The following is a 26,830-nucleotide window of genomic DNA, read 5'->3' on the forward strand; positions in this document are numbered from 1 at the left end:
CTATGATATTTGCTTATAGGATGTGCCTCCAAATTCGGCTGGCCGTGCGGTATGCTGGCTGATCTCCAACATTTTTTTTAAAGAGGCAATCATTTACAACTCATGGTTTTGCTTTGTAAATGATTGGCCCTTTAAAAAACCATTCGTCTTGCATTCCACAATGTCACCAAACTGCGAGGTTATAACTTTTGACCACCTGTCTCATCAAGTGTAATCAACTCCCCTTACCATCAGACCATCCCTCAAACATCTCAGATAACCGAAGAGCAAACCCATGAGGTGGACCAATATCTTACTGTAAATTCTCCAAAGCTATCTGGCCCATATTCAGTGTATTATAGGAATACATGTTGCATGTTTTCACTCATCTCAATATCTTGGTCAGGGCAGCCGAGAGGAGTGGGGGGTGGGTACTAATTACCCGGGCCCAGGATTGCTGAAGGGGCCCTGGTCTGACTCCTCCCTTCCCCCTCCATCCCCCCCAGGCAGAAGCAGTAGCAGCACACACCTTCAGCATGTGCTGTGCTGATAGCAGGTTCAGCATGAGCATCTTACTGACAGCATGATAGCTCATGCTGAGTCTGCCGTCAGCACAGAACACGCTGTAGGTGTGTGCTGCTGCTGAGTTTAGAGTTTTTAGTGTTTTCTTTCACCCCCTGTAAACATTTTGGGAGCGTGGCCTAAGCGAGGGAGGTGGCCACACCTCTCACACTTAGGCCACGCCCCAAAATTTTACCGGGGCCTGGCATTTCTCTCGGCTGCCCTGATCTTGGTTAGCTACACTATATACTGTCATCCAATTACACTGTACCCATATATTCTAATGTCCAGCCCTGTGATCATACTGTACATAAGCCAGGCAAAGTCTGCAATTATCCTGGATGCCAGGGGGAAGTTTACAGTACTGTATATACAGTATCAACTCAGCTGAATTCCAAATTATCTGTATGGTATTAGAGAATATTCTATTCATTGTTATACATAACAGAATTGGTTATCTTTTGCAAGGAACTTGATGTGACAGATTTTTCAATACATGCAATAAAAATTTGCATTGTAGTACTAAACGTTGAGTTGGATCCAAGGTCAAACCTCTTTCACAGGCATCCTAAAGGAACTGTGAAATCTAGCTTTCAGTAGATATCTCAAATATATTTATTTATAGCAAGACATTGCCATGGGTCTCTGTAGCTGCATCTGTTCTGTGAAATACCTTTAAATATTCAAACTCTCCTCCAGTTTCTAAACAATTTCTCGGTCACTGAAGACATTGTAATGAAGCTTACCCTGACCTCATGTCACGTCTATTGAGAATTTAGTCGGTACTTGTTTTCCTAGCACGGTGCCCATTGCATCATATACCATAAGACGAAATATGGTATACAATGTGATGCGATATTGTACAATAAAAAATCGTATCGCATCGTATGCCATACAATGGGTCCTTACAATGTTAAATGCCCCACCCACTATCAACGCCAACCCGAAGCATGGCGAGCGCACGAGGGGCGGCGGTATGCGTCCTCCGACCTCTTCATAATTGATTTTAGATAGTGTGGTGAGCGCAGCGAGCCACCGAGCCCGAAGCGCAGCGAGCGCAGCGAGGGGACGCGGAATATATGTAAAGTAATACGTGTCCCCTCGCGGGGCTCGCTGCGCTCGCCACACTATCTAAAGTCAACTCCACGCCGACATGTATAGAGGGGGTATGAAAAGGTCGGAGGACGCGTACCGCCTCCCCTAGCGGGCTCGATGCGCTCGCCAAGCTTCAGGTTCGCGTTGATAGTGGGGGTGGCGTGGGGGTGCATTTAACATTGTAAGCACCCATTAGGCTGCTTATACAAAAAAAAAATCGGATTGGGGGTGCATTTTACATTGTAAGCACCCATTAGGGTGCTTATACATTGAAAAATCGTATTGCATCGCATGCATCGTATGCGGCTATATGGCATGCTAGGAAACAAGTACCATTTAGTCAAATCTTTTCCAGCCATCATGCATTCTGCGAGTTTAATTGTAGCACAATCCCCACCATACATTGTTCTCTGTATCCAACTTTACGATACAAGCGCTGATGAGCAGAGGCTGGCTTATGCTTTGTTTTGCTTTGTACACCAACTACATTATACAGCACGTGTTGGCTGAGGTCTTATATACACTCTATAAAATAACTGCAACCAAAGACTGCCTATTATATGGCCTGAAGATTTGGTGTACCCCTCTTGTGAGGTTTATTGTTCCCTGTGTATATAAAAATAGCAATTAAATCACATTGAGAGAATTATTGTGCATGGGGGGGATACAAATGGATGGTCAGAGCTGAGATGGGGATGTCAGCACTTAGAATACTGATGGCAGCAACCTGCCATCAGTATTCAAGGTATACTTACCTTCCCCCCTGGCTCTCCCCTAACCCTTCTTCTTCACAGCTTAACTCTAACCTTTCCCCTGCAGCCTAACTAACCATAACTCCTGAACCCAACCACCTAACCGCCCCCCCCCCCCCCAGTTTTACAGTCCCCAATTCTAAATGCATAACCGTAACTCTCCCTCACTGCAGACTAACCATAAATTACACCCCCCCCCCACGCAGCCTAACAATAAGTCCACACCTAGTTCCTATGCATAATTCCCCCACTCCTTTATTTTACCTTTCCTTTCTTGTATATTTTCTTCCTGCAACCCCCCCCCCTCCCCGCTGCATGTAATACCTTTATTATCTGCATACCCTGCCAGCAGCAACCTATGTGGTACCCCTCTTATAGCTTCATTGGATGGTTCCTCCCTGGGCAGGATGCACTACTGTACTGTACATGTTGATCTACATTCACCAATGCTCTGCTCAGCATAGCAGCAACTCACAGGGGGGACTCCCATCTGCCTACCCCCCCCCCCCCCCCCCCCAACTGCAGGGTTGGATGCAGGACTGTCCCAAAAAAAACGGGACTGGCCTATGAAAATTGATACAATTGGGAGGTATGCTATTCATATAGAGCAGGCGGGTACGCCCTTGGTCTTTGGGGCATGAAACCTAAGCCTAAGTCTCTGCCACCCTAATAATTATTTCAGTGTCCTGTCCCATGATGCAGCTGTCTTTATTTACCATGTTCTTGTCCTAAATTGCCTTGTACTGTAAGTCGTTGTTTTCTTATTTTTGCTTATTTATGTATTCTGTTAGGCGCTGTGGAACCCTTGTGGCATCTTAAAAATATCCTATAATAGTACCAGCAGATTTAAAGAAAAAATCCCTTAACAGAATTAGGTTTTGGATAGCATAAGTCATTGGCTGTCAGTAATGTGTGCAGCCTGGACACGTAGCCATCCCCACAATGTCAGCTGCATTAAAGACAGAAGGTTTCTGATATTCAAAATTTGCTTATGTGAGGAAATGTGAGAAGAACAGTTGTTGTGAGTTACAGAAGGCTGTGTATAATATACAAGATGATTTGACAAATAACCAACACATGATGCATAGTGACTACAAAGCAAGTCAGTATAAGAAAAGTCATGTGACCTAATTACCACATACACAAAGCATCTACCCTGCCTGTGTGGATCTATCTAGAGAGTAAACATGCCCAACCGGGGTCCTCAAGGCACACTAACAGCAGAGCCTCCATCAGTGGGGGGACTGTGGAGACTGGAGTCCTGGGCCAGCCAGAGAGGTTTTAGTGATATCCATGTTTCATCACAGGGACTTAATTAGTACCTTGGTCATTTTGATTTAACTATCTGTGTGAAACTTGGTTATCACTAAAACCACTAAAGCCTTGATATCCCGAAGATCTGGACGGCCTTAATGACCAAGGATGGAAGAGAAAGAATCTTCATCATGGACCAGCAAGAAATCACTGTAGATAAAGCATTAAACTATTGTCTGATACACATTTACATGTATTCAGTCCCATCCCTAACATGGATAGCATGCATAGCACAGCATAGGGTAAATTTGGATATTTCATTGTCCCTAGGGCACCCCAGTGGTGCAGACACATCCGTGTTATCAAACAGTACCGGAAACTATTTGGAGGTTTTTCTTTAGTTGACCACAGTCTGTAACAGAATTTCTACACATGTGCGTGCCGATTCACCAACTCCCAATGCTGAATTTAACCTCCATTTGGCAATCTGATCAGCAGACTTCAATGTCCGGCGTTTTTGCCATGGTATCCAGCATGTTAAGAATTCAAACTTTTTGGGGGCCGGAATCAATGAATTAAGAATTTCCTATATGATGGATTTTGACAATCTCCCAACTCAGGCACTGGGAGAACCCTGAATTATCCTGATGCACTCCTGATGTATGTTCCTCATTACCATCACTGTTGGAAGTTGTACTGCTGAGCAAGGTGAACAGAAGGATCAGGATTCTGCTTCTTATCTGCTTTTAATAATACTTACATGCTTCTAAATTATATATATATATATAAATTAAACTGTGTCACATTATTATTAAGTGTCAATCAGCATCAGCTAATGTAAGTTTACATTTAATATTTAATTTTAAAAAACATACATACATCCAACTCTATGGGGAGCAATTATATTATTAAATGTCCATGAAGTGCTGTCAGTCTAATTCATACTGGATCACAAATCTAACTCTCATGTTACTCTCACCCCAAATCTAACTCTCACCTGCAGTGCAACATGGTTTTGTCCATTAGAGAAAAAAATGTGCTTTGAAATCCAGTCTTATTTAGCCCCACTGTCCCATTACAGACACCAACATGGCCATAGAAGCAGGGCTGGATTTAGGGGTCAAGCCGCCCATAGGCACAACATTTTCAGCCGCCCCCCCCCCCCCCCCCCCCCCTGGCATTAGTCTGGACTGACCGTGGAGGGAAGGCGGGTGGAACAACACACTGGGCTCCGGTGCGGCGATTGGCAGCTCAGCTCACATGTCTCTGCCCCTGCATGCTCTATACACAGTAGCCAATAGTGAGAGGGAGTCATGGTAAGGGATTGGGGATATGGGGAAGCTGCTATAGAAGGGGGTATATAGATAATAATGTAAGATTGTCAGAGGGAAGCACAGTCACGGATTGGGGGAGTTAATGGAGATATAAGGTTGTTGGAGGTAGTCAAGATTACGGATAGGGGTTTAGGTAAGATACAGCTATCTCAGGGAATCATGGTAAGCTGAATAGGGAAAATAAGTTTTCTGGGGGAGCAACGATTAGGGATGAGGTGAATAAGGAAGATAAGGTTGTCTGAGAGAGCGACGATCAGAGATGAGATGAATAGGATAGATAAGGTTGTCTGAGGGAGCAAAGGTCAGGGATGAGATGAATAGGATAGATAAGGTTGTCTGACGGAGCAAAGGTCAGGGATGAGATGAATAGGGAAGATAAGGTTGTCGGAGGGAGGGATGGTCAGGGATAAGGTTAATTTGAAAGACAATGTCAAAGAGAGCGACTGTCAGGAATAAGCGGAATAGGGAAGAAAAGGTTATCGGAGGGAGCAATGGTCAGGGAGGTGAATAGGAAAGATAAGGTTGTCAGAGGGATCGGTGGTCAGAAATGAGGTGAAAATGGAAGATAAACTTGTCAGAGGAAATGACAGTCAGGGATAGAGGGATAAGGGGGATAGACAGTTGAGGGCAGTCACTATGGCAGGCAAATCTCCTTCTGTGTGATTACATACCCCTACTGTGCACCAGACAGCTCCCTATCCCCTCCAATTAGCTCCCTATCCTCTCTATTCATGTCTCCCTCTCCTCCTCATGGCAGGCCTATCTGCCTGCCCACCTGCACCCCCCTACCCCTTATTCACTCTCTCCATCCAGTACACACAGAAGCATTCAATGCTCCTCACCTCACAGCAGCTGGAATACCACGGTGCCGCACAGCCTGTCAGTCAGACAGTCACCCGCTGGGGCACATCACGGAGCTCAGCATGTCTCCACTCTCCTGCCCGATGGCCGGCCGTGCGCGCTGTGCTCAGAGTCAGCGCTGCTAAACCAGAGTCCCGCCCCGGCTCTGAGCGTGCACACATTAATTGCTCAGTCGCGGTGCTCCCATCCTCTCCATTCGCTCTCACCACGCTCCCTCACAGGACACTGGAGCTGAACATGCTGCTGGCCTGCTGCCGGTGACTAGCGGTCAGCAGCAGCCCTATTAGAGCCCTTAGTTCCTGCAGCTAGAAGGACATGGAGACGATGGAGCTAGAGGGACATGGAGACATTGGAGAAGTTGCCCCCTTCTTAGACGTGCGGTAATTGATTACATGGTATCCGACAGTTCCGCTCGACGGCAGCTGTCAGTGACTAAGTCTGACAGCTGCCGCCCTTAATAGGTGCCGCCCCTAGGCCCGTGCCTCACGGGCCTAGTGACAAATCCGGCCCTGCATAGAAGAGTGCAAGAAAATGAGCGACGTTGAGCAGCTACCACAATTCTTTGGGCTTTGCTCAGCGAAACACTATAGTCTAGCATTAAATTGCCCTTAATTGAGCACCATTAGATGCATTTTCTTGTACCAGTAGGACACAAGAAATATGTTTTACTTTGTAGTTGATGACACCTATAGGATCCTTCCAAATTGTGCTCTGCCCTCTGCGTTGCTCAGCTTGTTGTATTAGGGTCAATGGGGCAGATGTATTAAGCTTTAACAAGAGATAAATCCATGGGTGATAAGGAGAGATAAACGTCCAGCCAATCACCTGCTAACTGCCATGTTACAGGCTGTGTTTGAAAAAAGCCAGTAAGAAGCTGATAGGCTGGACGTTTATCTCTCTTTATCACACTTGCATTTATCTCTTGTTAAGGCTTAATACATATGCCCCAATAACTCAAGCAGTAATATTTATCTCCGCATGGTAGTCGTTCCTATGAGCCTATTCGAAGACTAATGAAAATGCCACTCAGGAACTGTATGTACAGTATTTAAAGGGTAAATGTCCACATACCTATTGATCTCTGCAACACATACAGTACAGTATAGCTCATATCCAGTTGGTTGAAACCATGCTCATTCACACAAGCCACACCTATTCTGGCGTGATGCCCATTTCTGAAACCCCTTTCAACCACTACATTTTTGGTTGTCCTAGGAAATCGGGATTGCCTCATATATTTAGTTGAAATTCTTGTATTACTGTGCTTGGAATCTGAGAAACTTTAATTGTGAATGACCCATTACTGTAATCAATAAATATAGGGACCATTTCTGTCTGCATGTAAATTATATGTATGGTATCGCCTATTGTTAATGATTTATTGTTGTATAATATTTTAGGCACTGTTAGAGTTATGGTTGTACATTAGGTTAAGTGCCCATACACGTAACAATTATTGTATACAATATCGCATCTCATCGCTTTTGCGATGAGATGAGATCTAGCACAAAAATGTGCAGCACATACGTTTTGTACTAGATATCATCTCATCGCAAAACCGAGATGCGATGAGATGCAATATTGTATACAATATTTGTAATGTTTATGGGCACATTTAATGGTGATTAAATCTGCAGCCTTCATCGCTCCATTTAGTGCTGCAGATCACAGGCCCCATTATTATTAAAGAGAGGGCGGGGCATCTGCATAGAGGAACAGCTCTGGGGTAGTGGAGGCATCGGGTTACATTTAATGCGATGAGATATCCTGACATTTGCGATTTTTAGTCCCCCCCAAAAAAAGCCAAATTTGCATATTTTTCTGAAATCGCCAACTTAATAGGATGCGAATTGCGATAAAAATAACACTTTCGCCAGCCCCTGCAAAGACTAGGCCGGCTCCATCTGTATACGCGAGTATACATGGCCAATAAAGTTGATTCTGATATATTACCTATGGGTCCACCGTTGGCCTGTCCTCTTGTCCATGTAGAATCTATTTGGGTTCCTGTGGAAAGAAATCATACTCAAGCCTCTGTCTTCTGTGCTTATCTGGCTCCACAGGAAAGCTGTACACACACTGCGATCTTCGGTACTTGTGTAGTTTCACGGCGCGAGTATGGCGCCGTGCGTCTGAGTCCCCTTACGGGGCTCGCTTCGCTCGCCCACGCTGCGGGCTCGGTGGCTCGCAACGCTCGCCACGCTATTTAAAATCAACTCCATGCCAACATGGATAGTGGGGGTATGAACTATCCATGTTGGCATGGAGTTAAGTTACTTTTTTTGACATATTTTGTGGCGAGCGTAGAACCCGGAAGTAGCACGGCGCCATGCTGGCGCTGTGAAACTACACAAGTACCCGATCTTCTGTTTACATCTGTGGCTCCGCCCACAGATTGGGAGATAGTCTCGCCCACCAGCCAATCATGATCGGGCATTGGATTTTGGGAGGGTGTGGTATGCAGGTAGTAGGTGGTATGTTGGTGGGGTGTGGTATGCAGGCTGGGGGTGGTATAAATAGGTAGTGGATGGTATTTTGGTAGAAGGTGGTATGCAGGTTCAGGGTGGTATGCAGGCAGGGGGTGATTTGCAGGGACGGGGTGGTATGCAGGTAGTAGGTGGTATGTAGGTGGGGCATGCTATGCAGGTAGTTGGCGGGATGCAGGCTGGGGGTGGTATGCAGGTACTAGGGGGTATGCAGGTACTAGGTGGTGTGTAGGTAGGGGGTGGTATGCAGGTAGGGGGTGGTATGCAGGTACTAGGTGGTGTGTAGGTAGGGGGTGGTATGCAGGTACTAGGGGGTATGCAGGTACTAGGTGGTGTGTAGGTAGGGGGTGGTATGCAGGTACTAGGGGGTATGCAGGTACTAGGTGGTGTGTAGGTAGGGGGTGGTAAGCTTGTACTAATTAGTATGTAGGTAGGTGGTGGTATGCAGGCAGGGCCGGTGCAAGGCACCGGAGCGCCCCAGGTGAGGGGGGTGGGGCGACCCGGTGCCTACGGCGCTGTGTGATCTGCGGAATGTTTTCAAACCCAGCAGCGCTTCCCGCCCCGCCGCCTGGCTGCCGGATAGCGCGCATCACTGCAGGGACCCCGCCGCCAGATCACACAGCGCCGCAGGTACCCGGCACGGACACCCCTGCAGCCTCCATGTGAGAGGCGAGGGGCGAAGTGCCGCCCTCCAGTTGCTGGCGGCCTAGGCAAATGCCTAGGTTTGCCTTGTGGTGGCGTCGGCCCTGTATGCAGGTAGGGGTGGTATTGAGGCAGGGGGTGGTATGCAGGTAATATATGGTATGTGTGTGGGGGTGGTATGCAGGTAGTAGGTGGTATGTAGGTGGGGTGTGGTATGCAGGTAGTAGGTGGTATGTAGGTGGGGTGTGGTATGCAGGCTGAGGAGGGCTTAATTAGGTAGTGGGTGGTATGCCTGCAGGGGGTGGTATGCACCTCCTTCTGCATTTGCATTGCTTAATGATTGCCTATGTTAAGCTGCTGCAAGCAGCTTATCATATGTGATCCTTAATGAATTAGGCCCATAGTTGAAAATATAGTTTTTCCTTCCAGAGATAAATGTGTCTAACTATATGAAGACTAAAAGCAACTTACTGTATGCACATAAACATTTAATGAATTAAATACTGCATGTACTGTAAGCTATACTGCAGTTTGTATTGGGACATTTGTAATCACATTTTGTAGTGTAGGAGGATAAAGTTGTATTTTATGTCATATAGAAAAAGTATTATAGGGAACAGCAAGCGTAAACCTTAGAGAGATCAGGATAAAGTGGAAATGATCACGAAGTACCACTGAGGTGGTAATTGGCTTCTTACGATTATTTTTCCAATTTCAAAAATTTTCTAGTGAGTCATAATTACAGCTGTATTATGATGAGTCTCCTCTGATGCGGATGGCTCCCGTGCCAATTGTCAAGTGCTGTTTTCTTTCCACCCTCTGAGTAACAGATACTGACAGAATATTTTCCTCCTCTTTGTTCTTGGTATCCACTTAACATTGCTGAACTCTTATCTCTGATCTCAATGTACACACATACAGTATCAAGCATTACATTACAAATTACTGTAAAAAGTAGGAATGTAGGCTTCTCAAATAATTACATAGGTGGGAACATTATTAAATCACTTCCAAGGGACCATCTGCTCCATGCAGTGCATTATTTATGGGCCTCATTCAGAGGTGGATAGAGTTTGCACACAGCAGATCTGCAGAAATATGCTATTGACGCTACTACGAGGATATGTACAGACGCGTCCATTGACGTCCTCTGATCCGCCACTAACATGCAAAGATGCACCATTGGTCATACAGTACCAATGGACCTCTGAGCAGCCCTAAGGCTATATATACAGTGCAAGTAAGTCACTTGAGTTTTTACAAGTTGGCATTGTCGTAACATGTCAGCATTTTTGAACCCACCCTGTTACAACCATCAAATGGTCACTACCTGCCACTCACTTTGTGAGTAAATCCTCCTGCGTCCATCATCGCTTAGCAACCGGCGCATGTGAGCAGTGTGACACACAAACATTGTAAAGAAGAAATGCTCTACTGAGCAAACATCTGCATTGTATCCCTCTATGAATCAGGCCCTTTCTTAGATATGGTGCCGTATAATTCTATCATTGTATGTTTACAAAAATGAGTTTTGGGCATTTTTATAACACAGACTCAGAGAATAAGAATGAATAATGATTGATTTTGATATACAGTTTCATAATTGTACAGTACTTTCAGCTAACTAGTCAGTTATCCAAGAGGAAGAAGAGACAGTTGACAACTGGCCGGTAAATCAGTAGGGTACTCCCTTTAATTACAAAAGCACATTATGCGCAAGTTGCAACTGAAGAGTCCCAGATAAGACAATTCATTTTGTGAATTTACCATAAAACAGCTATGCAACATCTTTAATTGACTCTTATTCCCTTGAGTGGTGGGTTTTGCTGGGGAAGGACTAATCTACCAAGGAAGGTTTGTCCTGCCCCAGCAATACTCACCACTCAAGGGCAGCTGCTGCGGTGGCCAGTCCCGACTCCACGGAGTACAGAGCTGAGGAACAGGGGGGGGTGACAGGAGGATGGAAGCAATGACGGGGAGGGGGTGCCCCTAGTATTTGGAGCTGGAGGCACCACTGGCGCACACCTTATTATCAATGGTATGCACAGAAATTTTCTGGGAGAGCCCGCTCCTGAATTAAGTGGTTAATGTAAGTTACGATGATGAACTTCTAAATGCTAAATAATGGATAACTTTTCATAAAGTCATCATAGTACACAAAGTGATAGACGAAAGGTGCAACGTGATTGGATGTAAGGTTGCCCCATAGAACTAATAATTGCTGTGGTCATGGCTTGGCTGTTTGACAACAAGAAAGACAAGACAGATGCATGTGTGTCTGTGAGAAGGCTAACTGTCACAATCTGCGCTATACTCTATGTTACCAACATGTTCCGTCAAATGAAAGAGCTGATTTTTAATGTTAGCCAGATGCTATGGGTTTCCGCCATTTGTCATCCTTGGTCAGGACTGTGGTTAGAAAGAAAGATTCCCAGCATCATCACTTTCCTTTACAAACCTATTCCTTGACTATACTGTAAATGGGATTTCTCTTGGCACTTAGGAGGTCATTCTGGTTGGCTCGCTAAGCAGCGTTAGTTCCCTGCACAGCGAGCCTTGTAACGCGGCCCACAGGGCTTGAGAATGCACGTTCCTGCCGCACTGCAAACGGATGTTTTGCATAAACATCCATTTGGCCACACTGCCGGCCGCGGAAGGGACGCAGGAACGTCCCAAAAACCCGGGATGTTCCCGTGATAAGCGAGACAGTTGGGTGGTATGCGGTACCTGCCCACATTCGCATGGGGATGCCCAGCGTTTCCCTGGGTCCACCCAACATTTGGTGGGTACACCCCCTGTCTGCCTCCTACACGTCTCCCCCCCCCTTTGCAAACGCCATGGACACTATGCATTTCTCCAAGGGCACCCACTTTAAAGCCCTGCACATGCGTATAAGCGTATTTATGCATATGCAGAGATTCACCATCGAGCCCCCGTGCAAACGTGCCGGTGAGTTCGCTAACTAGAATGACCTCCTAAGTGTTAGGAAATTAACTTCCAATCCTGAAGACTATTGAGAACCCTAATCACGATCCTAACATCTGGCATAGGGATGCCTAGCTGAACTCTCTTCTGTCTGCCTCTATTAGGACTACCTGTGTATTGACCTGGCTTGTGTCCCGGACGTCTCCGTATTACACACTAATGGTGGTAGTGGCTGGGGAGCAGATCTCAGCATGCCAGGACTTGCAGTATTGGTGTGCGTCCCAGTGAGTCAGCAGCAGGTTTAATGAGTACACACATTCCAGCCTAACATTAACAAGTTTCTCTTCCTGCCGGCTAGGAAGTGGAGGTGTTGATAATATGACATTTGCTCAATGGATGCTTCTTGAAAGCTAATGATTAATTAGTTCTTCACAATCCATTTCTTAACTCATTTTAATAAATAATGTGATATTTAATCAAATTGATCATGTTCCCTAAGAAAGATTGTAAAATGTCACAACACTGTTTCCTGTTTAATATAAAGGATAATATACCAATAATCCAAAGTTATCTTATTAGGGAAAATGGCATACTGTACAGTAAGTCAATAATAAAATGACTGATATATATGTAGAGCAGGTCCATATTGTTGTACAAGATGTACCCATTAGTTCTTTGGGTTCTATAGTGCATAGCTACCTACCCTCCTGCATTCTGCAGGAGACTCCCTGAAATAACAGCAATCTCCCTCTCTCCATCAGTAATCTAGCAATCTCCCTCGTTTCACCTAGCCCACATTACACTGTTATATTTTTGGGGAAAAAGGAATGAGCAATAGATACTTTTACATTGATTATCAGTACCATTTCCCAGCACTTTAACAAGTATAGTAGCTCTTACTAACTGCTTTGGGGCTCATCTACATTTGGATAGTAGTAATTTTACAAGATACCTCTCAGATGTAGCAGTGCACAGCCACGCTTCTAGGTGCCACGTTCACAATCTCCATTCACAATCTCTCCATATTTGGAACTAGACACGCACTTTGGGTGGAGCATGACACGCCCCCTCAATGGGGCACTGTGCAAAATTCTACTACCAACTATAATCTCCCTAAAGCTATTTTTCAAAAGTAGGCAAGTATGACATGCTCAGGCAGTAGCAATGCACACAGCTATATGTTATGAAAGGGTCATCACCACTGGCAACCGGCACCAGGGAAGGGTGTAACCAAAGCTGGCTCATCTACAATGACAGGAGCTGGGTGCTAAAGAATCTGGCTCCTGTCACAGATGAAGAGCCGGAACTACTAATAGCAAAGTCCCTGAGGGCAGCTGGGCATCTCCGTGGATACTGGGCACATCTACCCCTCAAGAGTAAAAGAACAGAGATCCCTGTGAGGCCATGACTGTTTTATATTAGGGAGCCCTGTTGCCGAATTCAGCATGGATCTCTAAGTTGATAAAAAAAATTTGCTTGCCAATTTTAACACCTATTTTCACAAATTTTCTTGGCACTCAAAGGGTTAGTTTCAGAATAAATCTGTATCCCTGTATCTGTATCCATATTCATCTGTCTATTATTTATACAGTAGTGTATTGCATTTAAACATGTTAGTCATTCATTATGTGCTATCATTCCCTAATTTATGCTGTACTTATTTCTCATAGGCCTGAAAGGAAATGCAACCAACCAATATGTGAAGAACATGAGGATGAAAAAATTAACATTTATTGTCTAAATTGTGAAGTACCTACATGTTCCATGTGCAAAGTGTTTGGTGCTCATAAGAACTGTGAAGTTGCCCCTCTTTCTCATGTATTCCAGGGTCAAAAGGTAATTTTACATTATAACTAAAACTATTCTTATTGTCTATATAATTACTCAAAGGGTGCTACAGGTACACCATCGATTTTCTTGTACCGGATGGTCCATCACAGAGGCAGAATTCTGGGAGGCAATGGAGTCATCTGCTGCCGGGCTCCTGCTCTCAAGGGGGCACCTCTCCACCACTACCAGTTCAAATCCATTAATTGAAAGCCATCAAAATTGCTTCTGTGGCTGAGTTCTAAAATATATATGTGTTCTCCCTCTCTTTCTGTATATACATACAGTATATAACATATATTTCATAACAGACTATATATAATTTGAATAACGTTGTGGGGGGGACACCAATATTCATCTTGCCTCCGGGCAACTGGGACAAACTTACGCCACTGGTCCATCACCTCGTATTAGGCTAGATCAGCGGTTCTCAAACTGTGGGTCCTGACCCCAAAGTGGGTCCCAACCTTCTCAGCATGGGGTCGTGACTGTATATTGCTGACCATCAGGCTGATGACTTTTCTAATCTCATGTGCTGCATGTAAACTCTGAAGGTGCTGCTAACGATCAGCATGCTGGGAATAGCAGATGTTATGTGAAATAAAATCTATCGTGTGCCTGGGAAGCTGCCGGAGAATCGTTACATGACTCGGATCTGATGCTGGTCCTGCTGATGTATGGCCAGCTTTGGACCTTTGAGGAGGCGTCAAGTAATTGGATGTGTGTACAGATTGCTGTGTCTCAGAAATTGCTACAGTACGTCTAGCTGAATGTATCTAACTGCAACGATGCTTTGTAAGTGGTTACTCAGCAGTGGCATCTTGTCTTACTGGTGTGGTCTCTATAATTGCCTGGCACTGGAAGTTGGGAATGTGATGATATTATACAGACTAAGCTTTCTCCGGCCCTATATATTCAGTATTTGTATATTTATAGTGTAGTGGCTTAAGTTCGTCACAGTTTCCCAGAGGCAATATATATATATATATATATATATATATATATATATATATATATATGTATAATATACATTTCCTTCTCAGCATGCACACCCATTTCCTTCCCTGCGTGCACGCATATGTAAGTGACTTTAAAGTCACTTTTATATGCGTGCACCTTCCACATCTTTCGATGGTCGCGACCATCAAAAAATGTGGGTGTTCCCCCGCAGCATGTGAATGGATGTTTATGTTAAACATCCATTCGCAGCCTGGTGCTGCGAGGTGGGGTGGGCGGCCTGGCATTCGCCGGGTGGGGTTTGGTGGACTCGCATGGCTGCAAATTCGCAGCCTTGCGAATAAACCAAAATACCCCCCAGAGCAGTAGCGCACGCAGGGGGGGTTTCTGAGTACCCAGAAACCCCCCCAGGAGTCTAAGGGCCCTCAGCTGAAAGCTGAGGGTCCCCTCTTTCCATGGGTATAAGAATTGTAAAAATCGGCCCTTGGGAACCGGAAATCTGACTTCAAAGCAGTGGTCCCCATCCAAGCCTGTTAATTAATTCCCAGTCAGATATTTCAGGTTCTGTCTGACTTAGAGTTTTTCTGATATATTCCAAAAGCTGGGACTCTTCCCATTTGATGGACACTAGTAGCCTGTCTCTACTGTTCCCAGAACCAGAGATATCAGCCTTTCAGCAGCTGGTTACTGCTCCAGCTCCACACACCTGGTATGTAGTTTTATATATTTGTTGGCGGATTGCTCTGCCTCCTGAACTCTGATCCCCTAGTCCCCAATACCATTTGGTAGGTGGGATTCTCTAGTTTTTAATTCCATTAAAATCTAAGAAATCTATTTCTGGGAACTGGAGATATCTGCAGTCAAGCAAGTTGTCCTCCCACCAGAAAATTATGAATAATAAGCCCACTCCACTATACACCCCTCCTCTGCGTATTAAACATCCTCTACCACCCTGGAAGGTATGTATCAGGGTCCCTTCATTCAGCCCAATGCCCCCTTCTCCCACCCCATCTCCCACAATCTGTGCAGTAAAGGGGTAATTAGTGGAAATTACTGATCCAGGCCCTACATGCTGAGCAGTTGATATAATACCCCCTACCACCCGCGGGACATCAAAGCTACCCCCACCCCTACTGCTGGAGGATCGGTAGGGGCCCCAATACATTCTACACTGCTGTTGACGCCCCTGTATGTATGTATGTATGTATGTATGTATGTATGTATGTGTATGTATGTATGTATGTATGTATGTATATATATATATATATATATATTTTTTTTTTTTTTATTATTATTATTATTATTATTATTTATATACATTTGGTCTATCTATAATACTTTAACTGACCCGGCATATACTGAGTCACCTAAGTGTCCATCTCCGTGCTTTGCTCCGCCCCTCTGGAAACCCCCTTCTGAAAATCCTGCGTTTGCCACTGCAGAGTCTTTGGAAACCTTAACCACTTTAGAATAATGGCTCAGATGCTGTCCGGTGGACTGTTGGTTCCGCTGTGTGCTGTGATGACAGGCATGATGGCGCCCAGGCTGCGCAGCGTGACCCCTGACATCACGCCACGCTGCGCAGCCCGGCCGCCACCATGCCTGTCAGTGCAGAGCAATGTCAGGGACCCGGATGCCCAGCCACATGCCCGCTGTGCTGCTGTCGCCGGCCTGCCCGGCTGCTGGAGATGGATGGACGGTCGATCCTGCTGCTGCCTGTCACCACTACCTCTGTAAGTGACAGTGCAGGGCAGGGGGGATCGGGAAGATTGGCAGGCGGGCAGGCGGGGCAGAGTTAAAGGGCATTTACAGTGACATTTGGGGGTGCCGGGTCATTTTTTTTTAATAACAAATCCCGGGATTGAAAAAATGCCCCAGGATTGGCATCCCTACTGATGAGGAACCACTACCTGTGTCCAGTGCCATCTGCCTGGGATCATCTTCTTTATGCCCTGCTACTTTCCTTCTTCCTCCTCTTTTATATATCTTGCCACCCTCACAGGGGTGTATATTTACTAAAAGTTCTATAAATGAAAAGAGGTGATGTTGCTTATAGCAACCAATCAGATTCTGTCCAACATTTTCTAGGATGCAATGGAAAAATGATAAAGGGGGAAATGAACTAAGATGGGAATTCTGTTTCACCTGGTATGTTGCTATGGGCAACAATCAGAATCTAATTCTTATTTACAGTATTTAGCACCTTCTAGGAGATAATAGATAGTAGCTGATTGGTAGCAACATCCCATCTGAAACAGAACTCCCATTTTAGTAAATGTCCCCCAGAATCTGATTAGTTGCTATGGGCAGAATCCCCACTTTTCAGTTTTGAACTTTTTCGTAAATTTATCCCACATTCTCTTATACCAGGGATGGGGAACCTTCGGCCCTCCAGATGTTGTTAAACTACACATCCCAGAATGCCTTGCAACAGTTTTAGCATGGCCAAATAGCAAAACTGTACCAGGGCAGGCTGGGATGTGTAGTTCAATAACAGCTGGAGGGCCCAAAGTTCCCCATCCCTGTCTTATGCCCAAATTCCATCTTTTTGGTCTTTAGAAAGCAACTAAAATACAAATAACTCTGTATTGCCCGTACCTGTGTGTGCCAATTATGAGGGCATGCACCATGCCTGCTGTATATACACAAGATAAGCTTCACAGACCGGCTTACAGTACATTTACCTTTGCCTCATCCTTTTGTGTGCAATATTTTTATACTCTGCTTCCCAATATGTAGGTGCTGTACAAACTGTGGTTATAACAATGATTTCTATGATGTATTTAAGTATACCGGTCTTTATCTGATTGAAATTGTTGATTTAAAATGATAAAACAAACTAGTGTGAATGTATACATTATTAAAGGCATCTATCGTATAGCTGGTGGGTAATTATATTTAATTTGCATGTTTAGCACCGGTCCTTTGTGACTTGTTACCTCATACAGACAATTAAGATGACTAAGACATAAATGCGACATCTCTGAAAGGATGATTACCCCTTTTTGTGTGCGAAAGGTCTATGCCTTTTATGCTACTCTCTAGTGAATTCAAATCTTTCCAAGAGGAAAGATGAAAGCTTCAGACTTTAGTAATGACTGTGTTTTTTTTAATTCTTCATATCTACAGCTAAAACATATATACAGCTATATCAGTACAGTATCATCATGCTTTGTAGCTAAAAATCTAGCTCTTTGTAAAATTGAAGAGAGATGTGGTAACCATCATACTATGGGCGGTATTCAATGTGAATACTGGCGCCGTGCAGCGAATCCTGTTTAGGATTCGCTGCACATTCGCCACTGCTCGCTGCGTTCCGGAGCCTCGCCGGCTCCGGTATTCAACGAGTCAGGTGCTCGCTGCCGATGACTGGCGAATTTGAGCTCCTGCGGCGGACGCCGCAGGGAGCCTGAGGACGGTGGCAGGCAGGGAGATGGAAGTCTCCCTGCCTGCCCCAGAACGTTTGTGGGGGGGAGGTGGGCTCCCCGGGAGCCAGGCAGCACAGGCTGCCCCCCCGGGGGTACCAGCAGGGGACCGGGTATATTCACTACACCCGATCATGCATATGTAATGATCGGGTGAAGTGAATATATGAATATCTAATGAGCGGCTCGGCTCCGGCCCCCTGCTGGCTGGTCTGTGTAAAAAAAAAATATATATAATAATTTGAAATTAAGGGGGAAATTTACCAATATGAAAAACCTAGTTTTTCGTATTGGTTGTTTCCCTACGACTGCATACGACTGTTTAAGTCGTATGCAAAGTCGTGTTCCGGAGGGGGATTTACAAAGCAGTCAGATACGACTGCTTTGTAACCCTCCGATGGTGTAATGATTCGTATTAGCGGCCGTATATACGGCCGCTAATACGAATTATTTCTAGCAGTCTGCACGGATCATTCAGATCCGTGCAGGCTGCAAGGTGTAAAAAAAAATAGAAAAATAAATAAATAAAAAAAAAAAACGGCGTGGGGTCCCCCCCACAGCCGTAACCAGCACCAGGCTGAAGGAGCCGGGGCCGGTAATTAAAAATCAGGGAGCCCGACAAATAGGGGTTCCCCGATTTTTAACAACCAGCCCCAGGCTCCAGGTCCGGGGCTGGTTCCCAAAATACGGGGGACAAAATGAGTAGGGGTCCCCCGTATTTTAAGAACCAGCCCCAGGCACAACCAGCCGGCAGGGTAATGTCACAGCCGGGGGACACTTATAATATAAGGTCCCGCGGCCAAAACATTCTCCCTACCGACCAGTCAGCCTGGCCAGGGGCCCTGGGGGAGTGGGGACCCCCCCAATGAAGGGGTCCCCCCCCTCCAGGACTTACCTGACCAGGCTGAAGCCTGGTGCTGTCCTCGATGCCCCTGGGCGGTGGGCATCGAGCTGATAAATGTTGTAAAAAATAGAGAAACCATTGTTTTTTACTGTGGCACTACAAGTGCCAGCAAGCCTCCCCAGCAAGCTGGGACTTGGAGAACCACAAGTCCCAGCCTGCTGGGCATTAAAGGGCCCGCTGGCACTTGTAGTTCTACAGTTAAAAAAATAGTGCACAAAACACACTGACACACTTTTAAAATAAAACTTTATTACACACAAAGCCCACACATACTAATACTTACCTATCTTCTTCCCATAGGTCGCCCTGATGTCCTGTGTCGGCGTCTTCTGGTCCTGTGTCGTCTTCTTCCTCCATGTCGACGTCGCTGTCGGCGATGGTGTCCCCGTCCGGATCCGAAGAAATCCATTTGGGAAGCTGTGGAAGGAAACCATACTCACCTGTCCCAGCGCGACGTAGTCCAGGTAAGGGTCTTTGCAAAAAAATAAACCGAAAACCCCGAAACCAAACCGGACACGACGGAGACGCACGGTGTGTTTACATCGTGCGGCTCCGCCTCCCGAATGCCGCTATTGGCCGCTAGGCCGCAAGGCGGCCAATAGCGGCATTCGGGAGGCGGAGCCGCACGATGTAAACAAACACACCGTGTGTCTCCGTCGTGTCCGGTTTGGTTTCGGGGTTTTCGGTTTATTTTTTTGCAAAGACCCTTACCTGGACTACGTCGCGCTGGGACAGGTGAGTATGGTTTCCTTCCACAGCTTCCCAAATGGATTTCTTCGGATCCGGACGGGGACACCATCGCCGACAGCGACGTCGACATGGAGGAAGAAGACGACACAGGACCAGAAGACGCCGACACAGGACATCAGGGCGACCTATGGGAAGAAGATAGGTAAGTATTAGTATGTGTGGGCTTTGTGTGTAATAAAGTTTTATTTTAAAAGTGTGTCAGTGTGTTTTGTGCACTATTTTTTTAACTGTAGAACTACAAGTGCCAGCGGGCCCTTTAATGCCCAGCAGGCTGGGACTTGTGGTTCTCCAAGTCCCAGCTTGCTGGGGAGGCTTGCTGGCACTTGTAGTGCCACAGTAAAAAACAATGGTTTATCTATTTTTTACAACATTTATCAGCTCGATGCCCACCGCCCAGGGGCATCGAGGACAGCACCAGGCTTCAGCCTGGTCAGGTAAGTCCTGGAGGGGGGGGACCCCTTCATTGGGGGGGTCCCCACTCCCCCAGGGCCCCTGGCCAGGCTGACTGGTCGGTAGGGAGAATGTTTTGGCCGCGGGACCTTATATTATAAGTGTCCCCCGGCTGTGACATTACCCTGCCGGCTGGTTGTGCCTGGGGCTGGTTCTTAAAATACGGGGGACCCCTACTCATTTTGTCCCCCGTATTTTGGGAACCAGCCCCGGACCTGGAGCCTGGGGCTGGTTGTTAAAAATCGGGGAACCCCTATTTGTCGGGTTCCCTGGTTTTTAATTACCGGCCCCGGCTCCTTCAGCCTGGTGCTGGTTATGGCTGTGGGGGGGACCCCACGCCGTTTTTTTTTTAAAATTATTTATTTTTTCTATTTTTTTACACTGCAGCCTGCACGGATCTGACTGATCCGTGCAGGCTAAAACGCAAATAGAACAGGAAAATGGTGTTCTATTTTCCTGTCGTATTTGCGTGGGTGTTTCACACCACTAAGCAGCCGTATTGTCAGTACGGCTGCTTAGTAAATCAGAAACCACCATTCTTTTGAATGGTGATTTCTGTCGTATCCTATCGATGGTGTAGGGCATTCGTATTTGTAACTACAAATACGAATGTTCCATCTTTAGGACTACGAATTGTTGTATTTTTGGGATTGTAAATCCCGAAAATACAAATTCGTAAAAAAAAGGTGTATTTCTCCCTACGAATACACCTTTTTTCTACGAATCCATTTTGGTAAATGTCCCCCTAAATATATATTCATGTGCTTACAGCACATGAATAAAAATAGCATGCCCCTCCTCAGAATAAAATTCCAGATTTTTGGACACCAAATGTAAAAAACAAAACACTTTATTTTAAAAGTTCACATTCCACTTCACCATAAAAAGATAGCGATTGCTACATGGTGAATCATGGCAGAAAAAACCTTGAAATGTATTCGCCATCTGGTCATTGAATAGGGTGATTCACCGTTTTAGTCAAAAATTCGCCTTACAGCACAAAATCTCCATAAAAACCTGGCGAATCAGCCTCATTGAATACCGCTCAATGTAGCACCCCTAAGCAATACCAAGGAATAGGTGTTATTGTACAATAATAATAACCTAAGAAATGTAAACAGCTGCAGAAAATGAGTGATGTAATGCAATGACATTACTGTGCAGTCTAAACATATACACTAAGGGCCTTATTCTGGTTCACTCCCTGCGGCCGCTTATTCGGACGGGGACCAATGTTTTCCATATGCGCAGCAGCACTTCTGCGCATGTGCATACGCTAGGAGCATGCAAACATGGCGCTTAATCTGTTAGCCAATTGCACGCTCCCTGCCTTCCAAGCGGGGGGTGGAGAGGGGAGTGGGGTGCTGGCCAGGGGCATGCACCCAGCGTTTCATGGGTGTGCCTAAAAAACCGCTGGGCATACATATGGTAACGCGGTAGTGCCGCACGTGTGGGGGGTGGGCAGCTGACATAACCGGATGTCAGTTGCCCGCCCATATCACTGCATTTCTTCGTTCATATGTACGAGTGGTCTGGACCACCCGTACATCTGCGTGTTCCTTTCCCATCATTCAATGGTCGGCGACCTTCGAAAGAAGGGGGAGGTTCCCACTAACATGTGAACGGTTGTTTATGTTAAACATTCATTTGCTTGCTCGATAAACGAACCCGAGGGTGGACATACCACCATTCGCCGGGCGTGTTCTGGATGACTCGCAAGGGTACAAATTCACACCCAAGTGAGTCAACCAGAATAAGGCCCTAAGGCAAGAGCCACACATTGCTTTTAATTTGGTCCCATTGAATGGAACCTATTTGGCAGGAAGACACCTGCACATGGTCTTCTATGCGACTATCTACAGCAATTAGTGCTTTCACCAATGGCATGAAACCATCAATGAGAAACCATTGATGGTTCGAAGGATCAAAGAAATCCCTAGTGCTAAAGGCAGGACAAAGGGGAAAATGGGGTACAAGACTGAACATCGCAATGTGGGGCAGGACTAAGCAGTAACCCAATCAGAGGAGACATGACATAAACTTTGTGCCCCTGCAACAGAAAGAGCAATAAAACATTGGCGCACTCTCAGGTTAGGGGTGTCTATCGATCTTCTGTTTCTAAATCTCTATACTTGAGCACAGAGTGACTTAGGGGTCTATTTACTAAACCTTAAGCCCCAAACACACAATGGAATTTCTTTTTATTCACTCAGGATCGAATCGGGATCGAATCGCGCGGCACAGTGTACCCATTGGATTTGGACTCTATAGTACAGATCTGTACTCTATAGTCTTGCCTGCGCAGTCTATTTTTCTATTCGAAATAGACTGAACGGTAGCACGCATCGGTATGGAATCGGGATCGAATGCGGCTAAAAATCATTAGATTTCGATTCAGTTTTGATTCGATTTTGACTATATAGTCAAAAATAGAATAAAAAGTGACCCTGAATCGCACTGTGTGTATGGGGCAATAGATGTAGATGAAGTAACTGGAGCTTAACTACTGTAGCTCCTATTGTAAATGTCATTTACTGCCTGTAACATGGCAGCTAGGAGATGATTGGGCTGTACTTCATCACTGTCTACTTACTGTCGGTATGGATCATTACGTACACAGCATGATGGTCGACAAGCATTAGGTTGACACCATTAGGTCAACATGTATTTAGGTTGACATGCATTAAGGTCGACATGCAGGAAGGTCGACATGACTGTAGGTTGACATGGGTTAGGTCAACAGGGTTATCAGGTCAACACAACCTTCCCCATGTTGACCTAATGCTTGTGTCGACCTAGTGACCCTGTCGACCTAACCAATGCCGACCTACAGTCATGTTGACCTTCCTGCATGTCGACCTTAATGCATGTCGACCTAATGCTTGTCACCCATCTGCTTGTAGACCTAATGGGCTAGATGTACTAAGCTTGAAAAGTGATAAATTGGAGAGTGATAAACCACCAGCCAATCGGCTCCTACCTGCCATGTCACAGACTGTGTTTGAAAAATGACAGGTAGAAGCTGATTGGTTGGTGGTTTATCACTCTCCATTTTATCACATTTTTAAAGCTTAGTACATCTGGCCCAATGACCGTAACCCATCTACTTTATTTACATAAACATCACACAGCTGGCTATGCTGCGATGCGACTCTCCTAAATACTTCAATCCAGTTTATTTTAGTACAACCTATTTGTGGAATTAGTGCATAATTTTTAATTACACAGTCATTGATGTTACCATGTAATGTTTAGATAACATAACCACGCTTTGTCTTGTGTTTTGTTCTTTTGTATTTGATGTGTGCAGTTATTAATCGTCTGTGTTTTTTGCTATTTAGTCCGAGCTGTCGGATGGCATTGCTATACTGGTTGGATGCAATGACCGGATTCAGGCAGTGATAAGTCAACTAGAAGAAACTTGTAAAACCGTAGAGGTAAGTGCACTGATGCTGACTATGTTATACAACACATTCATAAGAACAGTTTATGGTTTATTTTGTCATTTATGTTAATCTATTTATTATTATTATTATTATTATAATAACACATAAATAGTCATTTTTTATAATCAGGATATACAAATAAGGGCTGTAACTCTATAAAGTAGAGCAGGGGCATATTAATGTCTAAAGGGGGCCCATCTGCAGTGGGCCCCCTCCACTGAACTAAATCATATTAATGGAAATTGTAAGTGACCAAAAGCTACAGGAATTAGGTATGTATAGGCCACTAGAATGATATTTGTATTGTACAAAATTTCCAAAAAAGGTCTTTGTATTTGTATATTGGTAACTGGAATACGTCACGTTTGTATATAAGTCACTAGTAAGCTTACTGTACTTGTATTGTATAAAGCACAGATTCTCAAACTCTGTTGTTAGCAGCCCACACAGTTCATGTTTTCCAGGTCATCTGTGGAGTTTTCAAAAGTTAAAGTTGGTGATACACAGTGCTCCAACCAGATGACTTGGAAACCATGAACTGTGTGGGGTCCCGAGCACTGAGTTTGAAAACCACTGGTGTAAAGGTGCATATTATGTTCACTGTATTGTATATAGATAACTAAAATGCTCCTTGTATTGTATTTTGGTATCTATAATGTTCCCTGTATTGTATTTTGGTCTCTAGAATGCTCCCAGTATTGAATATCAGTCACTAGAATGCTCACTGTATTGTAAAGAGGTCACATGAATAACATCTGCTTTGTCAGATGGGAGTGGTAGGTGTTGTATTTGTTTATAGTTATTTGACATAAAAAGTTAATATATTTAATTGGCTATATCAGTGGTTCCCAAACTGTGTGCCGTGGCACCCTGGGGTGCCGCAGAGCCCTTGCAGGGGTGACCTGGGTTAGTGATCCAGGACCAATTCAAATTATTTATGGTCAATGTAATAAACAAAACCAGTGCTTGTGGCTTCCAGTATACTAGTAAGCCCGCTCAAGCAAATGCTTTGAAGGCTAGTCTACTACCTTGTGATTGCCTCTGTGTTTGTGCATGTGTGAGAGAGAAAGAGATGTAGTTTCACTCGCTGCCAACAGATGGCAGTGATTCGGAGACACAAAATCAGACACTAGTCATATATAGGTAATGTAGAAAAACAGAAGTGAATCCTGTCCCTCACCACAAAACTGAGCCTAAGAATGACATAAACACGATATATTTAATTTAGTATTCTTTTCTAAAGTAAATAAGAAAATTTTGGCCTAGGGGGGCCACAAAATTATTTCTGATACTTTAGGGCATCTTGATTCCAAAAACTTTGGAAACCACTGGGCTATACAGAGGTCAGTAGAATATCCTCTGCTTTGTCAGATGATGCTGATAGGTGCAGTAAGCGAGCTCTGATTGGCTCACAAGCAGGTGCTGCATTTTAATTGGCCCCCAGGTGAAGAACCCTGTGCTCTGAGAGCAGTGGGCTTCACTCAGTGCAGGCAGCACAGCGGAGGCAGAGAGGCCGGGACCGGGACAACTGTACCCAAAGTACCCCCTTGATGGTGGCTCTGGTGATCTAACCTGTTCCTAGGATGGAGCATTGATTTACTCACTCGCCATTAGGCGGTTTGTGACACCCATGGTGCCTCGTGTGCAGACTGTCGCAGAGGCCAGGGAATCTTTGTGAACCAACAGAGATCCCTGGCCTCATTCTTCCACCTCCGTTTGGAGAAACAAAGGCCATCACCGCCCCTTCCTGCTAGACTATCTCTTGTATTATAGACTGTTCATAACAATATCGGCCTCGTCCCACATGCAGGAATGGAGTTTCACACATTTAACCTTAGGTGTTCTGCACAAAATTCCTTCCATTATGTTTCTAATATTATGTCTGTTCCCCTGGAGCTCAAGCTCACCACACATCAAAGTGAATTAAAAGTCTCTTCATCACAGCTCTATTTATAGACCATAAATTCCAAAATAAACAGTAATATACCGTACGTGACATATAAAGCAGAAGCCGAACTCAAACCCTCGCCAGATGCAGATGTAAAAGAGATGGTTCCATTGTTAAACTGAATTTATCCCACACAAATTAACAGCTTTGCTCATCGTACTATGCATAGAACGAGAACGTCTAATGTAATCTTATGTGTTTTCAATGTCTTCTGTGGTATTGACCAGTAAATTTGTTGAGCAATAAAATTAAATACTAAATGAGGAATGTTTTGTACTTAATAATATTAATCCTTTAATTCCAAAGGATGAAACCACTGGGGATACGGTGACTCTACAGGGAAGAGGCTGATATCATGAAGCCCCGCCCCCATTCCACAAAAACACAGTGATTCGAGGGTCCGTGAAGAGGGGGTGGGGCTTAAATGACGCGAAATAAATGACACGATTTTCGTAATATTAGCCCCGCCCCTCCCCCGTACAGCGCAAATTCCAGCAGTTGTAGTTGCGGGGAAGGGGGGTGCCTGGGCTCCGAGAAAATTGAGGGAGAGTTGCCCACCATCCCCAGGGGCCGGGAGGGGGACCCGATTTTCGGGAGACTCCCGGCCATTCCGGGGGGGTACGCAAACCTGAAATACATTATCATGAAATATACATGACAATAACACAAACAGCAAAATGTACTTATGGGCAGACTCAGGGGGAAGGGAGTCGTTCCCTTCCCACCATAATAATTATATTTTTAAGTGTTTTTTTTTTTATTCGGTGATATAATCTAGGAAGTTTGTAACTGTAAATGAAAATGCAAGAAAGATGTGTATACATACATTTGTAAACTATATTCTTGCAACATCATTTTTTATTATTCTTTAATGATACATTATGGTGCTGAAAGTTATTATGGGCCTGATTCAGACGCGCTCACTAAGCGCTGCCTTTTTGACATTCTTTTGCTGCATAGCGAGTGGTTAAACACGCCCGCCGATCAATGCATACTGATCAAATGCTGTGCAGGCATGTGAACGGATTACCCAAAATGATTTTTTCATGCACATCAAATATTTATTGCAGCATATTTCCATATTTAATAAATATATCAGCCTCCTAAATGTGCTTGTTTTACACATTACAAGCCTGGCTTGCTTCTTTACAAGCTTGTTATGCTGGAAATGCTGAAGCATGCAAGACAACCCGCTCATCAAATAATTTGGCAAGCTTAAAACTTTATGGATGAC

At 44.9% G+C, this 26,830-nt stretch overlaps 1 protein-coding gene and 1 long non-coding RNA gene across 3 annotated transcripts in view; one reads left to right on the top strand and one right to left on the bottom strand.

The window, feature by feature from the left end:
* The window catches only part of LOC146080201 (uncharacterized), a 33,516-nt gene extending 27,308 nt beyond the window's left edge, over positions 1–6,208 (bottom strand). Inside the window, exon 1 of the long non-coding RNA XR_014474836.1 lies at positions 5,818–6,208. This is a non-coding gene — a long non-coding RNA (uncharacterized LOC146080201). The remainder of the gene's footprint in view (positions 1–5,817) is intronic.
* The window catches only part of TRIM55 (tripartite motif containing 55), a 144,104-nt gene that overhangs the window by 4,863 nt on the left and 112,411 nt on the right, over positions 1–26,830 (top strand). The window contains exons 1-3 of one of the 2 annotated variants that reach the window (XM_083187191.1): positions 5,983–6,216; positions 13,560–13,725; positions 23,544–23,639. In XM_083187191.1, the coding sequence (XP_083043317.1) occupies positions 6,152–6,216; positions 13,560–13,725; positions 23,544–23,639 (327 nt within the window). In that variant the 5' untranslated portion in view covers positions 5,983–6,151. Of the gene's footprint in view, positions 1–5,982; positions 6,217–13,559; positions 13,726–23,543; positions 23,640–26,830 lie in introns of those variants that run through there. The other variant, XM_083187190.1, reaches the window with a different exon arrangement.

This window comes from Crinia signifera, chromosome 5, assembly GCF_055691185.1.
Source record: "Crinia signifera chromosome 5, ASM5569118v1, whole genome shotgun sequence".
NCBI classification, from domain to species: domain Eukaryota; kingdom Metazoa; phylum Chordata; class Amphibia; order Anura; family Myobatrachidae; genus Crinia; species Crinia signifera.